The sequence below is a fragment of the Culex quinquefasciatus genome, chromosome 3, assembly GCF_015732765.1.
Source record: "Culex quinquefasciatus strain JHB chromosome 3, VPISU_Cqui_1.0_pri_paternal, whole genome shotgun sequence".
In the NCBI taxonomy this organism is placed as follows: domain Eukaryota; kingdom Metazoa; phylum Arthropoda; class Insecta; order Diptera; family Culicidae; genus Culex; species Culex quinquefasciatus.
In genome coordinates this window covers 72,392,660-72,410,926 of record NC_051863.1, presented here as the reverse complement: position 1 = coordinate 72,410,926, position 18,267 = coordinate 72,392,660, and the positions used below count along the sequence as shown (strand labels likewise).

The window sequence follows — 18,267 nt, the reverse complement described above, 5'->3', positions numbered from 1 at the left end:
CCTTGGGTTTTCTAGCAAATTTTTAATAATGAGGGGAGGGGAGGATAGTCGAAAAAAGCGTTATAAAATATTTGCAGCAGCCTTATTCTTCCGATTTCAACATTTAGTCAGCCTTAATCCTGAAAGCCTGATTTCCAAAAATATTTGTTGAATATTTACTAGGTTCACTCACATTGAAACTTGTGAAACTGTGTCCTAAAATAGGGACCAACACATTGAATAAAAAGTTTAATTTTTTTTATCAACAAAAAATGAAGAAGATTAGCATGAAAAAGTTTAAATTAAATCTTAATTTTGAAAAGTATAAAATCATTTAACAAGTGATCCACGGGCCATTTTACATGATTACTCAAAATGGGTCCTCGGGCCACAAAAAATCACCTCGCGGGCCACGTTTGGCCCGCGGGCCATACTTTGGTCACCCCTGCTTTAAAACCATTATAAATTAAGGTTTCAATTAGAAGCTCTTTACGCTGAATCTTCAAACATAAGTTAGAAGCCATCGCTAGCTTTTTCTTTGCATGTAATAATTAGTGGCATGCTTATCTTCATAACCGTGTGTCGCTTCACAGTCTTTTCAATGCCTCACTTTTCCGCTGGAATTTGTAGGACTCTTTCGTTTTAATAGGATTTGCGGTATCTTAAAAAAAACAACTAACCAACCATGTGGCACACATGCTCTGTGCCGTTGCTGGAGGTCGGACAGGGGGGCAAACCCTTGTCCAACTCTCCTGCTCCACGATGTACTCGAGAGGTATTCGCTCGATATTCATTGCTTCTTCTCCTTATCCTCTGATGAATATGTGTGTTGTCGTGCTGGCGAGAGTCTGTCGCGCGCTCTTCTCTTCACGAGATTTTCTTTCCTCCTTTTTCGTTCCTCCCCCCCACCCCCTTTGTGGAGGGTTCTTGAATTTCCCCACCGTGATTAAGTTTGTTTCGAGCGAATCGATTTTCAATCACTCAGCTGTAAATACATCAACCTGTTTTCTTTCCTTTTACTTTTCCACCTTCCACGTTTCCACCTCTTTTTTGATCCTTTTTGTCTTTCTTTTTTCATGTGTCCATGTGTCAGAACAACTGAATGCTTCACTTGTTTTACTTCCACCCTCACCCTCACCCTCTCATTCAGTCTGTGTGCGTGTGTGTCGTCGTCGTCGTCGTCTTCGTCGCGAGTATATTTATGATGCACTTTAGTCACATGTCTATCCACTTATTATTTCAACTTCTCATCGTATTATTTCTCACACGTTTCCCACCGTTTACAAATTGGATAGAGAATCTTCTTGAGGGTTTCTCCATTTCTTACATAGTATAGTGCACACACACCAAGAAACCGAAGGAGCTATACGGAATTTTCTGTTGTTTTAAAGAAGGGTTCTCGCAAAACATTTCACCACGGATGACGAATTGGTTTGTTGTCTGCATCACAGTAGAACGTTGGGTCGGATTGTTATTTAGGTATTTTGAAGTTAGCACAAACTTACTCAGTCAACTGAGTTTGCTGTACAAAAACTTATAAAATTATAAGTTTTTTGTTTCCTCATTTAATGAAAAGCTGTGTTCTTTTAATATTTTTTTTTAACAAAATTCAAATCAAAACATTTTTTTTAAAAATAATGTTTATTTAGGTACATTTTTGAACATAAATTAATATAAACATGAGCTGTCTCTATCACAAGTTTCCTCGCATATTTTTATCAAAATATCTGAGATCCGGCCTCAAAAAAAGTTTATTAAAAAAACTTAAGTTTTATAGCTATTGATAGGGTTGTCAGATCTTCAATCTTTTGGGCTTGTTGGAAAGGTCTTTTGATTACCTATCCAACGATGGGTCGCATGACAGATCCGGACAACTTTTTCATCAAAATATTTGAGATCCGGCCTCAAAAAAGTGTATAAATAACACTTAAGTGCTCATAAATTTTGATAGGGTTTTCAGATCTTCATTTTTTTGAACGTGTTGAAAATACCAAATACCTTTCTAAAAATATATAGCATGATGGGTTTCTTACAAAAACCACCCTTTTTTACAATATTTCAAACTACAGCCACATCTTTTTTTTAGCATAACTTTTGAAGTACTTTTCTAAACTTCATAATATCAACTAGGGTCTTGTGGGACCCCGAGACGGATCAAATGAGACCAAAACGGTCCAAATCGGTTCAGCCAGTCCGGAGATAATCGTGTGCATATTTTTCGATGCACGGACTTACAGAAATACACAGACACACACACAGACATTTGTTCAAAATTTGATTCTGAGTCGATAGGTATACGCGAAGGTGGGTCTACCAGGTCAAATAAAGAAGTTCATTTTTCGAGTGATTTTATAGCCTTTCCTCATTGAGGTGAGGAAGGCAAAAAGTTTCGCCTTCCTCACTGATCTTCATGCATATCTATCGATTCAGAGTCTGTCCGTCTGTGTGTATGTGTGTTACCAACAATTTCACTCAGTTTTCTCAGCCTTGGCTGAACTGATTTTGGTCAAATAAGTAGCATTCGAGTCGCATATTTGAAATTTTGATAACCCGTTTAAATGTTAAGGGGTTACATACATGTAGAAAATCACAAAATTTCATATTACAGAAAATTTATTAAAACCACTAAAAAGATGATTTTTAATCAGTCCTGAATGTTTCATGCAGATATTACATGATAAAACTGAGTTAGAGACGAATTTAAGCTCAACATTTTGCCGTGCGCAAAGCGGACTGTCAAACTTTCTGAGCGTTTTTCTCGAAACACCGAGTTAATTAACGGGTGCCACGATATTTCGAGATGGAATGGACCAAATTGGCTGAAATTCAGGGTGAAGACTCTCAAGACATATCCCGTGTGCATGACGAAGCCTGATTTTAAAATTTTGCTTTTTAAAAAAAAATACAAAAATCAAAAACTGACTAATTTTTTTTATGAAAAACACAAAAATATTTTATTTTTATTTAAAAACGTTTTTTGAAAATCGGCCTTCGTCATGCACACAGGACCGTTTTAACTAGTCTTCACCAAAATTTTGAGACGATTTGGTCAAGGCAGTGTTGAGATATCGTGGCAGCCGTTTTTTGAAACTGCTATCTTCAAATAGCTATATCTCGGAAATGATACAATCAAATGTCTTTAAATTTGTTTTGATAATAGATGAAAATGTATTATTTAATGCCCTGAAAACAGATTTTTTTATTAGGTGTGAGCTCACACCAACCTTTGACTTTTTTGACGATTTACATGTATGTAACCCCTTAAGTTTAATACATAGCAATGTGATTTCGCGCATACTCGGATGTTAGATAAGTGTCCAAAAATCGTAGCAAATTAGGTAACGTTATACATCGTTGGATAGGTAATTGTAAGATCATTCCAACAAAACTAGAATTTGAAGATCTGGCAACCCTACCTCAAATTATGATCACTTAAGTGATATTTTGGAACTTTTTCAAAGCCGAATCTTACTTATCTGTTTGAAAACTATTTCCGGATCAATCATCCGACTTATTTTTGAATAGCTTATTGAAATACCTTCCAAACGAGTCCAAAATTTTGAAGATCTGGCAACCCTGTATGAAGTTATGACCACCTAAGTGAGCCGGATATTTTGTTTTCAGTTGGTTCCGTTCCAAAAACCATGTTTGATGCAAGATGTCAATTATTTCCTGACCATTTTTGATAAGATGTGAGGAAAGTACCAACCACACAGGTGAATCAAGTTAGTTTTTTTGTGAAAATGGTGATACATTTCTCGAATATTTCGTTAAATTGCTTTAGATGGCATTTAATTCAATCTGAGTTCCTGATGACAATTGATCCCATTTGTAATGTCAGTAAAAATAAGTTTTTCATATAGAATAATATTCAGAGTTTTGAATTCAAACATTGCTTTAGAAAAGTTCTGTTAAAGATATATCAATTTCGTAACATTGTGAATCAAACTAGTTGCTTTGCCGCCATCGTCTATGACACAGCAAATAATGAACATTAATTTCAGATTGATAATTCTAACACACTTTTGATATTTTCTATAAATGTGTGTCATCATTCATAGACCAGTGGATAGCAATTTTTGATATTGATCTTATTAAATTTGTTATTGAGTTTTAAAATGTGATTTAAGAAAGAGGAGTTCCATCCCAAAACAGGCATTTTGCAAGGTACTGTTTACTTGTTTTTTTTCGATATCAATGAAACTTTTTGCAAACATATTATCTTATATAAGGCATTTTGTGTGTACATTTACATTCGTAATTTAAATCATCTCAAAGCCGGTTGCTAGAAATGTTTTTGGTTTTTTCTCTGACCTTCGACCTATTTAGGTAATATTGGGACAATAAATATCTTTCAAAGTTTTTTTCGATCATTTTTTAGCCTGCATTCAGGCACTATCAACAGGGACATCCCTATTCTATGCAATAGATAGATTATAAAATCGGTTTTGTGATGATAACATCAATCAATGAGTTGTGGTATGAATAAGCTTTTGTAAACAATTACGTACAACTCTGGAAATTACACCAAATAGATGTCAATAATTGTTTCAATTTTTGATTTATTTCATTTTAAATAATCTGATTTCAAAAGATTGTAAATATAGTGTTATCATAGGAAAATAAGATAGATTTCCACTGGCGAGTGCTGAGTTTCGAGTCACTTTTTTACATTTTTAAATATTTGTTTTCTCTAAAAGCATATTGTATGGAACTAGGTTTTTTGGCCAAATTTTCCCTAGTTTTTGTTTAATTGCATTTGAAGAATCTTCTGTTACCAAGCGGTTAACAGTCCGGTCCGGTTAGTGAAAAGGAAATAGTTGCAAGGAATACCAAATCTCTATGAACCAGCCATTCACGCAAGTTGTAAAATTGTTATTTCGGTAAATAAAATGAATTGAATTGAAAAAAAAATATTGTATGGAAGGTTATAACATAAAAGCAGAAATGAGTCGATTTATGAATCCATGGAGAAATGTATTGCAAAAACCTGTTGTTATTTTTTTATGTTATTTAAGAACACCATACAGTCTGATTGGTCAAAACCAAGGTATTTTCCTATGTTACTGAACGAAATTGTTTCTGGTTGATCTGTTTAACGGTCGTAAAGTAAATTTCCTTCAGTAAGAGTACCCACACCTTCACGAGTTACCCACTTCTGGAAGAATAATTGACTGAACCAACCCGTCTCCAATTTGAAACTCCCCGCCCATCCTATACAAATACAGAACCCGGTCAGTTGGCAAGTGTCGACCGATGGCAGTCGTATGATCGGTCATATGGTACTGCAGCGAACTGTTGACGGCGAAGACGTTTTAGGACTCAAGGTACGCGGTGGCCAAGTGCTACCCAGTGACGATAAGGCAGCTGCGTCGACGACAGCGGCGGCGATCGTGGAACAGGTGCAGCGTGGGTTGATTGCCGACCAGGAGGGACACATCCGGCCAGGTAATTATCCGGTTTTGGGAACTCCGGGGAGCGGGGTTCTAACGTGCGTGAGTGTGTGCGTAGGCTTATGGCACCTTACCTTAGCGGTTTTTCGGGAGTGTTGGGCCTCTTTTTTTGGGTTGGGATTTAAGGCACGTGCCACGTGCCTGAGGGGTCATTCTACACCGCCAGATCATTCATTGCAGCTTCCCATTTCGTTCCAATTCGAACACGTTTTCAGGTGACGAAGTGGTTGAATGGAACGGTCACTCATTGCGTGGCAAATCCGCACAAGACGTACACGATATTATCACTGATAGTGCGCTGGAACCATTGGTAGAGTTGCTATTGACACGTGCGATCTTGATCAATCGTAAAAATACACAAGCATCCTGGCGAAAGTCTCATTCCCCAACTCGACTCCCAGCGCATCAAAGTGGAGGTACTAGCAAACTGCTTTTCCGTCAGTAGAAGGCATTTTTCCGTAGCAAACGAACCTGGCAAAATCAGAAAACCCTTTGGCGTCCATATTAATCGTGCTAATGTATCAAATCAAATCCACCAAAAAAAAAAAAAAAAAAAAAATTAGGGATCTAAGAATATTATTGTCCTGTACCTTTTTAGTTGACTTTTTGTGCGTAACTGTTCATGGTCTACCGTTGGCAGTGTCAATGTGTGCTCTAATTCCCCCAACCCCTAACCACGTTCGCTTGTGATTCCACAGAGAGCTACGATCGGCGAGACAAGCCAAGCGTCCTGGTGACGTCTCCGGGATCGCCGGACTTGCACAGCGTCCGGAACTATTCCGCGAACCTCCGATACCCAAATAGACTGACTCCGGCTGCGACTGCTGCCCAGCAGCAGCAACAACAGCACCACCACCACCACCAACACCAGGAGAACAGCGTTGGTGGCAGGGTACAAATTAAGCTCGGCTTCGATCCCAGCTCGCTGCAGCTGATCGTGACCATAGTGGGCGCCACCGATCTGGTGTCGCGGCTCAACGGCGCCGCACGGAATCCGTACGCCAAAGTATGACCCGCTGGAGACGGTTTCCCAGTAGAGAGCGCAACACCATCACCGAGTAACATTTTTCCCCTTTTTGCAGGTTTGTTTGCTTCCCGATCGAAGCGAAAAGTCCAAACGGCGAACCAAAACCTTGGCACTGACTAACGACCCGCGCTGGGGCCAAACGTTCGTTTACGAAGGCTTCCGGCGGGCAGATCTACACAATCGGCTGTTCGAAGCAAGTGTTTTCCCAGTCCTGCGTCGAATGGGTCATTTCATCATTTCAAACTGGCCAGGGCTGTAGAGTCGGTTTTGTTTCGTTCAGCGACTCCGACTCCGACTCCACAGCCCGGTAAATTGCTACGTCGACGAATTGACACATTCGGTTAAATGACTCATCCCAATGAAGCAGCTATACCTTATCGACTCCCCTCGAAATTCCAGATCACGCTGTGGGACTATGTGCGCTACGGTGCCAACGATTTTCTCGGTGAAGTGATCATTGATCTGGCCATACACCCCCTGGACGATGAACCGGAATGGTACACCCTGCAACCGCATCAAGAGTCCTTGCGAGACACAGTACGTAACTGGTTGACAACCGTGTTGAACTCTGTCTGTGTGTCGCTCTGTGTTGTGTTGTCCTGTCTCCCCTCATCTCTACTCAACTACGCTCTCTCGATAGTCTTCGGTTCTGTTTTGTTGATGGTTTCAGTAGTGAAGTTTCACTTTAATATTATTATTTTTGTTATTTTAAGAGATTCGATCTTTAGCCAGTTATTACTTTTAATTACTATCAACCCTGTTAAGCATTGCCATCTGCATATTAGGTATCAACTTAAAATAAATGTTTTTGGTAGCGATTTACATAGGGTTTTCCAATATTTTGAATCAAATTTAGTTCAGTTTTCAATCATTTTCATTACAAGTCTAGGTTTCCTACTGAGTTCTGCTTGAAACTCAAATAATCGACTCAAGATTGTTACGATAATAGCTCGCCCATGCACTATTGATTTTTATTTTTATACTATTGATTAGTGGAGCTAAATGAATATTTGATATTCGTCTTATTTTTTTGGAGATTTTCCAAGTGGAGCATGGCGAGTGGTATTTTATGTACTCATACCGATGTGGTCTGTTGTTTTTTTTTTTACATTTTTTTAGACGCTAGTGCTAGAAACAATAATAGATTAACATCAAGATATCAGATTTTTTGGTAATAAAAAAAGTTTCCTGCCTGTAGGACAAATCTATTTATTCTTTATTCATTAGGTTTTTTTTTAAATTGAGATTTTTCTAAGAACATTGTTGAATGTTGAAGGATAAAATATCGATTGTTTGAAATGTACTTTTTTCTGTTCAAAAATGAATAAACAATTTAACAGCGTAGGCAGTTAAAATTTAAAGCTGTCAAAATATAATAGTGTATTTTTGTTCCTTATACTTGTTTATTTAAGGGGTTATATGCATGTAAAATGTATCAAAACTATCTGCAGAACTTTTGTGGATTAGTTACCGTAAAACGGGGTGACTTTGATAGCCGGGGTGACTTTGATAGGTTTGCGATTTTCCGCAAAATAAAGAGTACAATTAAAATACGTAAGGAATGGTTTAGAAACATACTGACCGTGGTAGAGAAGTGTTCAAAGTATCTCAAGAAGAACTTTTCATAAATTTATAACAAGTTTAAATAGTAAGTTAACTATAGTTAAGAAAATGTTGATGAAAGTCATTATTTTAAACTTCTCAAAGTGTCATGATTTTCTCAATGAACATGATTTTTAATCGTAAAACGGAATGCATTTTCGGATTCTTTGGACAATTTTCCACTAGGAGAAGGTTAAATAAATTTGTAAATAATAAATAATATGTGTTTTTAAACACAATTTAAAAAAAATCTCCAAATTTATAAGCAATTTCAGTTAATTAAATTCCATCTAAAATGTGAAAACTTGTGATTCGTGCTTCAAATTCTGTAAAAAATGCAAAATAAATCGATAATTTTATAAACAAAACCATTTTTAACAAATTTTAGGCGAAATTTCGACTTTTTAACAATTTTACCTTAAATTTATATGTATTTTGCTCAAAAGCTTATACACTTAGTTAACTAAATATAAACATTGTTTTTTTTCTTAAAAACTATATCAGCTACTTTAGTGATAGTACATTTAGGGTACAAATAAAGTTTGAACATCTTAAATATGATTTTAACAAGAAAAACTATGACTATCAAAGTCACCCCGGAATTAAAACTAAGAATTTTTAACGTAACTATTTTTTTAAACATTATTCAAAAAACTTTTATTCCGAAATAGTGCATGGACTTTGTGTAGTCTATCCCAGTACATGTTTTAAAAATAACAATCTTCAGAAAAACCTTACCAGTTGGAAAATATGCTAAAAACAAATTGAAATTCTATCAGTCACCCCGGTTTACGGTACTTTGAAAAGTATTCGTTTGTGAGCAAAAATCGAACGCGATGCAAAACTGCTCTTTTGGATTCCTACCGCTGGTCACTATCACACCAATCGGAACCGCAAATTCACTTTTCTGCTCTTCTTCTGACTTCAATCCGTTAGTACAGCGAATGGTTCAGAGACGCCGACTGCGCTATATCGTTCTAGGTTGACTCAAAATCGTCTGCGATTGGCTTTGTTTTGATCATTGATCAAACTGCCGAATTTTCACCATTCCAAGAGATGGAATAAACGCAAAACTATCTTTACTTGCGAAAGAGAGAGGAGACGAAACACGCAAAAGAAAATCGCTCCCGAATTTCTCAAAGAAAATCAATCAGATGAAGTTTTTTTTGTGAATTTGTAAAATTATTTATTTCGTTTTGTTTACACATATTGCCCATCTACAAAAAAAGTCAGGTAATTCTTCGATGTGTGACTGCTGCCGAATAATTATGATGTTGATTTTTTGAGAGTTCTTTTACCGCTCTTTCGTGTGCGAGAGAGGAGAGCCATGTTCCTTTCCGATTATTTCCCTTGATGAGCGTCAAAAGAGCACCACGTTGGTATTTTAGTAACGACGATCCTCTCTGAGCATATTTGTTTGTGACTGTCGTCGACGGACGGAGAAGGCTAGGAAATTCTCAAAGTATTGTATCGTGTATTGACACGATTACTGGCATCTTGTGGTTGAGCGCTCTAATCGGCAGTGACTTCTGATTTTTGAACTAAAAATTAAACCCTTGTTTGATGCTACCAAATAACTTTTGTTTTAATGTGGTAAATTTGATTGTCTAATCAGTAAGCTACAGATATTTTGTCTTTCAATAAGTTCAAGTAAGGATTTTTCATTTGTACAAGCTATATTCTAACAGCAATTATTATTCTTATGTATTTTGTTAATAACTACTAGTTCTTCTATAGTAGATTACAGGTAATCCTAAATGTTTGATTTGTTTGTTTGTTTGAATTTAAAAGAATTATCAAAACGTCCTAAACTATACTAGCACCATGTTTTTTGTACTACGAATGTCAATCATGCATTTCTCACTCAATTTATTCGTAGTTGCGTAGAGACGATAGAGAACCCGGCAACGAATTGGATATGATTTTAACCCCGACCGATCATTTATCGCCACCGAGCACCACTTCGAGGTTGAGTGACTCAGACACGACTTCCGAATGCGATATCGATGGTCTGATGACTGGACGTGACGGCGCTAGCGTATCATCCCTAGGAAGCTCATCAAGTCCTCCACCAGAGGTAAAATTGGTCATTCATCCTGTTCTTCCTTTGTTTTTTGTCTCTTACTTCTGTTTCACTGTCACATAATCATTTTGTTTGCGATCGGGCGCAATGAATCCGATTAGCGAGTAATTACTATCTGTACACTGTAAAGACAACACATCCTCTTGCACTTTTTTTTAAATAAAAATACATTTGATTCTGGTTTCATTCGTTCATTTTGTGAAGTTTTGTTTTTGATCCATGGGTGTAAACAAGTTTTTTGGTAAACTTTATTAACACGATTTTATTTTTCAGTTTGGTCAACCCGTACAGACGTTTGCGAATACAATTTTCCATTAGTAGAAGGAATGTCTTCTGTATACACAAGCATATCCGTGTCGAAATGAGATTTTCCTCGCGATGCGAACTGTATTAGCTAAAAATCACACACACACATGTATTCAAAGAAAGGAGCTCTTAAACGATGAATAATACCTTCTGCATATGATTTAAATCGTGTTTGAATTCTTTTTCGTTGCGAGTTAATTTTAACGGATTGCTGAATAATTTCTTTTATATCAAATGCGATTTACAAAATGCTGCACAAAAAACAAAAAAAAATCGAGATAGCAGCTCATATGAATGTACCAATTTTATATAGCAAATTGCCGCTTTTGGTTGTTCCATATCTAGAGAAAAAGCTATTATTACGTTTCGTCTTTCAAATTTTCTAGTTAATGCGCAGTTTTTACCTACATTTTTTACAGCTAATACTCAAAACAGCTACGCTTTTTATCACAAGTATTTTTCTTACAATGATTTTCGAAACTTTGTTTTACTGTAGTGGTAGCATCAGCATACTAACATAGTTTAAAAAAACTTGATGAACAAGAATTACCCTTTTATTACCCTCTGTTGAAACACTACAGATTCCGAGCCACGGTGTGTGTCCTTTCTAACTCGTGCCAAATACTAACGGGAACCGTTTTTTCTCTCTCTCTCTCTTTTTTCCTGCTCCTTTTGGTTCCCAGGTTGATCTACAGGAGCGGAGGTCACGGCGGGATATGTCACCGCAGGGCCGGAAACGAGTCGCTGGTATGGTAGCAAAAGATTACCGAACCGTGTCGGGTGTAGGACAAGGCTTCCACAATCAAATGAGTAATGAGGTAAGAAATTGTTCATTTTCTTGAAATTAATTGATTACAGTCTTGACTCTTAGGGAATATCCTTTTTTTACAAAAAAAAAAAAGATTCGATCATTAAAAAAAATATATAAATCTAAAACTCTTTTAGTCCTAACTCACTGAAAAACTAACTTAATCCACCTAAGTGGTTTAAGCCTTCCTCACTTTTAACATACTATTGGTGATTCGATGGGTTTAGACACAAATTTCATCTAGTTTTTCTTAAAATCCGCAAAAAAAGTACACAAATATCACTTAAGTTGTCGTTACTTGACACAGGGTTGCCAGATCTTCAATGTTTTAGACTCGTTGGAAAGTTCTTTTGATTACTTAACCAACCATTGGTTGGATGATATATCTGGATATAGTTTTAATATATTTAAGTGAGATACGGGCTCAAAAAAGTACATAAATATCACATAAGTTTTCATAACTCGAGACAGGGTTGCCAGATCTTCAATGTTTTGGACTCGTTGGAAAGGTCTTTCGATTACCTAACCAACTGTGGGTTGGATAATGGAGCCGGATTTAGTTTTAATACATTTAAGTGAGATACGGGCTCAAAAAAGTACATAAATATCACATAAGTTGTCATAACTCGAGACAGGGTTGCCAGATCTTCAATGTTTTAGACTCGTTGGAAAGTTCTTTCGATTACTTAAACAACATTTCCGGACATTTTTTTAATACATTTAAGTGAGATACGGGCTCAAAAAAGTACATAAATATCACTTAACTGGTCATAACTCGAGACAGAGTTGCCAGATCTTTAATGTTTTGGACTCGATGGAAAGGTCTTACGATTACCTAACCAACGATGTATAACATGACGATATTTGAATCGATTACCCGTCACTTATCCAATATGCGGATAAATACAATAACACATTTTTATACATAACTTTTGAACTACATATCGAAACATTATAAAAATCAATAGATACGTATGGGATCTTAAACCAAATCGAATGCAACTGGTTTGACTAAAATTTGTTCAGCCAGTGCTAAGAAAACTCAGTGAGAATTTTGGTCACATACACACACACAGCCATTTGTTCAATTTTCGATTTTTTCGTTTTCGATAGGGTATACATGAAGGTCGGTCTACGAGCTTTCTGTGAAAAGTTCATTTTTAGAGCAGGATTATAGCCTTACCTCAGTGAGGAAGGCTTAAATGCTGTAAAATCCCTCGAAAAATGTACTTTTTAATTATAGAGTTATCTAAGCCCGATCTCACGTACACTAGCTTACCATTTGTTTTCGCTGACGACCACAAATTTTAACCTAAAAATCCATCGTGTACGTACACGCAATACATGCGCACGTAGATAGCACTATGCTTAATAGACTTACCTTAACACATACATTTAGACTCAGATTTATTCAAGCAAATATCTGAGCGTGTGTTGTCACTCGACTTTCTCGGCTCTGCTGAACTGATTGTGAGCGTTTTGGTCTCATCAGATATTAATCGCATGTTTTGTAAAGTACTTTAAAAGTCATGTTAGAAAAGGTGTTTGACTTAATACCCGAAGAATGAAAAAAAGGTGGTTTTGAAAGAAATCTCCTCATGTATGTTTCTCTCACACGAAATCGGAATAAAGTTGCGCCGACTCCTCTTCGATATCTATCGCGAGTGATCGTGAATGATCATGATCGACAGCGACCAACATTTAAAAACGACCATTATTGAAAAAAATCTAACTGAACCCACCTTTGTGGTTGCAGCCGTCCTTACCCCACCGTGAAGATTCATAAAGGTTTTTATTTGGATAATTAGAATCGTGCTTCTGTTTATCTGTTTTTGGTGATAGTGCTGAAAGATCTTCAGGGTTTATGGCTCATTAGAAAGGTCTTGTGATAGCTCAATCTATGATTAGTCTATAAGAGGTTCTAGGCCCTATTTTCGTAGAGATCAAACATATTTTTGCCTTCCTCACTGGGGAAAAGCCTGCTGAGCAATTCTCTACGAAATCGGTCTTTTTTCTTCAATTTTAATTTTTGTATTTTTTAATCCGACTGAAACTTTTTTGGTGGCTTCGGTATGCCCAAAGAAGCCATTTTGCATCATTAGTTTGTCCATATAATTTTCCATACAAATTTGGCAGCTGTCCATACAAAAATGATATGTGAAAATTCAAAATCTGTATCTTTTGAAGGAATTTTTGATCGATTTGGTGTCTTCGGCAAAGTTGTAGGTATGGATACGGACTACACTGGAAAAAATGATACACGGTAAAAAAATTTGGTGATTTTTTATTTAACTTTTATCACTAAAACTTGATTTGCAAAAACACTATTTTTAATTTTTTATTTTTGATATGTTTTAGAGGACATAAAATGCCAACTTTTCAGAAATTTTCAGGTTGTGCAAAAATCTTTGAGCGAGTTATGATTTTTTAATCAATACTGATTTTTCAAAAATCGAAATATTGGTCGCAAAATTTTTCAACTTCATTTTCGATGTAAAATCAAATTTGCAATCGAAAAGTACTTTAGTAAAATTTTGATAAAGTGCACCGTTTTCAAGTTAAATCCATTTTTAGGTGACTTTTTGAAAATAGTCGCAGTTTTTCATTTTTTTAAATTAGTGCACATGTTTGCACACTTTTGAAAAATATTTTTGAAAAGCTGAGAAAATTCTCTATATTTTGCTTCTTCGGACTTTGTTGATACGACCTTTAGTTGCTGAGATATTGCAATGCAAAGGTTTAAAAACAGGAAAATTGATGTTTTTAAGTCTCACCCAAACAACCCACCATTTTCTAATGTCGATATCTCAGCAACTAATGGTCCGATTTTCAATGTTAATATATGAAACATTTGTGAAATTTTCCGATCTTTTCGAAAAAAATATTTTCAAAATTTCAAATCAAGACTAACATTTCAAAAGGGCCAAACATTCAATATTACGCCCTTGTAAAATGTTAGTCTTGAATTGAAAATTTTGAAAATATTGTTTTCGAAAAGATCGGAAAATTTTACAAATGTTTCATATATTAACATTGAAAATCGGACCATTAGTTGCTGAGATATCGACATTGAAAATGGTGGGCTGTTTGGGTGAGACTTAAAAAACATCAATTTTCCTGTTTTTAAACCTTTGCATTGCAATATCTCAGCAACTAAAGATCGTATCAACAAAGTCCGAAGAAGCAAAATATAGAGAATTTTCTCAGCTTTTCAAAATTATTTTTTCCAAAAGTGTGCAAACATGTGCACTAATTTAAAAAAATGAAAAACTGCGACTATTTTCAAAAAAGTCACCTAAATATGGATTTATCTTGAAAACGGTGCACTTTATCAAAATTTCAGTAAAGTACTTTTCGATTGCAAATTTGATTTTTCATCGGAAAATGAAGTTGAAAAATTTTTGCGACCAATTTTCGATTTTTTGAAAAAATCAGTATTGATTAAAAAATTCATAACTCGTTCAAAGATTTTTTGCACAACCTGAAAATTTCTGAAAAGTTGGCATTTTATGTCCTCTAAAACATATCAAAAAATAAAAAAAATTAAAAATAGTGTTTTTTTGCAAATCAAGTTTTAGTGATAAAAAGTTAAATAAAAAAATCACCAAATTTTTTTACCGTGTATCATTTTTTTCCAGTGTAGTCCATATCAATACCTACAACTTTGCCGAAGACACCAAATCGATCAAAAAAATCCTTCAAAAGATACAGATTTTTGAATTTTCACATATCATTTTTGTATGGACAGCTGCCAAATTTGTATGGAAAATTATATGGACAAACTAATGATGCAAAATGGCTTCTTTGGGCATACCGAAGCCACCAAAAAAGTTTCAGTCGGATTAAAAAATACAAAAAAAATCGAATGACCGAAATCCTAGAGAACTGCTCTGCTATGAAAATTAAGCTTAAAATTTAAGCCAAACCGAACGCATTATATTTGGTTAAAGGTCCAATACATCGAGTTTTAAACTTTTTGAAATTTCGATTAGCATTTCAAAAGTTATGTTTGAAAAGTGGCCAGAAAATAATTCAAATTCTAGCATATTGTAAATTGTTAGTTAAGCAATCCAAACACCTTTCCAACGGATCATAAAATTTTAAGATTTCGCCACCCTGTGTTACAGTCATCCCTCATAATCGGAACAGTTTACAGATCGGCCAATGTTCAAAAAATCATAGCAAATCGATGGTTGAACTTAATGATTCACTTTTACCTTCATTTGAAAGCTTTTCTTGCGATCTTTCGAATGCTGTATCAAACAACTTCAAATTTTAAGTTTTATATCTAGTTTTTGAAGAAAAACTTTGACCCTTGAAATCCACAAATTCGGAACACTTTTTTCTTACGGATGTAAACAAACTTTGGATCTCTCCGAAGGAACATATTTGTAACAAAATAATGACTTTACACACTGCAACCAGTGAAACTCAAGCTAAGTGATGTTTTATCCATGGTCTGGTAACTTTTTTTGTGAAAATATCAGTTAAATTCAGGTGTTCCACAAATGTGGGAGGCACAATAACATCCCACAATCATGGAACAGGCAATTTGGAGGCAGTGTTTTGCTGCTCGGAATAAAATCGTCTCGAAATGTAGTTTTTTGTTTAAAAAAATACTTCTTTTACTAGTGAAATTGCAAGAAAATGTCCAAATAAAGGTTCTAAAAATAGCAGGGTCGAGAGAAAACCTGCATTTGGCATGCTATTGACAAATTATCACAAAAGTGTTCCGAATATGTGGGATGACTGTATGTTATGACTTCTTCATTGATATTTATATTCATTTTCAAGGCTAGATCACACTTATCTGCAGGCAAAATATGTCCGGATCCATCGGTCGGATCGTTGGATTGAAAAATCTTACAATCGAGTTTAAAGTTCGAAGATCTAGCAACCCTGCCTCAAGTTATGAACACTTTAGTGATATTTATGAACATTTTTTATCCGGATCTTACTTATCAATATAAAAAAATATGTCCGGATCCATCATCCGACTTATTTAGATTGTCTAAAAGTTTGAAGGTCTGGCAACCAGGCCCTGATGACATGGTGAGCTTAGACTGGAATTAGGAATACTGTTACAGAGAGCGAGTTGTGGCGCTATCACCACGACAAATAGTGTTCAGGGCATTCGTGAAAATACAATGTCCCATCGCAGAGGGTCCTGAAGTACCCTGAGTACCTCCCCTGTCGATTCAGAATTGTGTTGTTGCCCATTTCAACGAATCATGTCTCTGCGTCTTTGCGATGAATTGGGCCTAAAATTCTTTAAAACTGGTTACTTATTTACGTAACTTCTTTTGTATAGTAGAAGATCAGATTACCTTCCAAGGATTAAAATTGGTATGCCAAGTTATTTTTTTTTGAGGAAGGCATCAACCACATAGGTGGATTAAGGATTTTTTTTATAAATGTTACAATTATGCATATTGATAGGGCTAGGCTAGTAGTGCTTATGGCTCATTGTAAAGGTCTTGTGGTAACCCAACCTAAGATAGGTCATATAATCATTTCTGAGATTCGGCATACAATCAAAAATTTGAAATGGGTCGTGGCAACTGCTTTGTTAGTTGGCGAAGAATTACCCAAAGCTAATTGAGAAATGAGTCCAAAAGATTGTAAATCTGGCAACCCATACAAAAGTGGGCACAAGACACAATACACTTTTTTGAATTCACAACTCTGATATTTTTGAAAACCGTTTTGTTTTTCTTCATATCTTTTTGCAGTATTTCCCATAAAAACTTCAACGATAAAAAGCGGCCCTTAAACCTTAACCGATTTGGCTCAAAATGTGCACAGTTACTTATTGTTACCTGAAAACCGAACCAGGGGGCATCTTTTAATTTTTTCCAAAAAATTCACTCTAGTGGTTACGCATCTCTACATTAGAACAAAAAAATCGCGCGCTATATGTAGAGAGTCTTATCCACACTAATTCTCCATACAAACTGCTGTACAATGCTGTTGGCTGCTATCCAATTTACCTGAAAAATTTAAAAAGGAGGGTGTTCAGGGGACCTTTAACTTTGGGAGCGTTCTTTTATTACGTAACGCAGTAGGGGGAGGGGGTCGGAGGCCGTGTTACGCTCCATACAAAATTATTAAAATTTGTATGGAAATTTTGTTACGAGGGGGGGGGAGGGGGTCTAAAAGTCCGATTTTTCGCGTTACGTAATAAAAGAACGCTCCCTTTATGCTTCTGTAAGACTCGCACTAAAGCTAAAATATGTGTCGCACGGTGAACCAGAGCATTAAGCTCTGAATTTTGAAGATCTGGAAAGTTGCAACCCTATCTAGAGTTATGTACAGTGGTGATAACATGATAGAACTTTGAAAAGCTACATTTTGCTATTTCTAATCTAATCTAATCAGACCCTAGCGCAGCCAATCTTTCGAAGGGATCCTGGAGAGTGCCTTAGGTTAGATGACGCCTAGCACTCTTCTTGTCATTTATTAACATTTGTAGTGCGCCATTGCATTCAAATGCATTGAAACATCACAAGCGTTAAAGCGGCCAGGCCTACTGCGTAAAGCCGTATCGCAGAGATGATTCATAATTGGGTTGAGTTTGAGCACAGAGTGTTCGAACAACAACACAATTCTGAATCGACAGGGGAGGAGAAGCGTGGGGACACACCACCATACGCTCCGAGATTTGGTTGTATTCGTTGGGAGCACCATGCTAAGAAGGTTTGGTACTCCGGGACCCTCTGGGATGGGACATTGTATTTCCACGAATGCCCTGGTTATAGCGCCACAACTCGCTCTCTGTAACAGTATTCCTAATTCCAGTCTACGCACACCAAGTCGTCATGGCCTAAACGAAACTATTGGCACTACGCCCCCCGGGGCATGGCCTTCCTCTAACGTGGGATTTCTGCTCCAGCGCCTCTGACGAGACAGGAGAAACCGGGACCGACGTTTTACTTCACCATCCGATAGAAGCTCAGTGGATAAGGCGGGAATCGAACCCGCGTCATGGCCTAGTGGTTAGCATTTTTGC

General features: G+C 36.4%; 1 protein-coding gene across 7 annotated transcripts in view; it reads left to right on the top strand.

The window, feature by feature from the left end:
* Positions 1 to 18,267, top strand: part of LOC6050348 (regulating synaptic membrane exocytosis protein 1) — a 115,033-nt gene that overhangs the window by 77,344 nt on the left and 19,422 nt on the right. For all 7 annotated transcript variants that reach the window (XR_005278607.1, XR_005278603.1, XR_005278602.1 and 4 more), the window contains exons 9-15: positions 5,208 to 5,427; positions 5,648 to 5,848; positions 6,131 to 6,438; positions 6,515 to 6,652; positions 6,859 to 6,996; positions 9,941 to 10,138; positions 11,134 to 11,268. Coding sequence is in view for 1 of the 7 variants with exons in the window: in XM_038263939.1 (XP_038119867.1) it covers positions 5,208 to 5,427; positions 5,648 to 5,848; positions 6,131 to 6,438; positions 6,515 to 6,652; positions 6,859 to 6,996; positions 9,941 to 10,138; positions 11,134 to 11,268 (1,338 nt within the window). In the remaining 6 variants the exon portion in view is untranslated. The remainder of the gene's footprint in view (positions 1 to 5,207; positions 5,428 to 5,647; positions 5,849 to 6,130; positions 6,439 to 6,514; positions 6,653 to 6,858; positions 6,997 to 9,940; positions 10,139 to 11,133; positions 11,269 to 18,267) is intronic.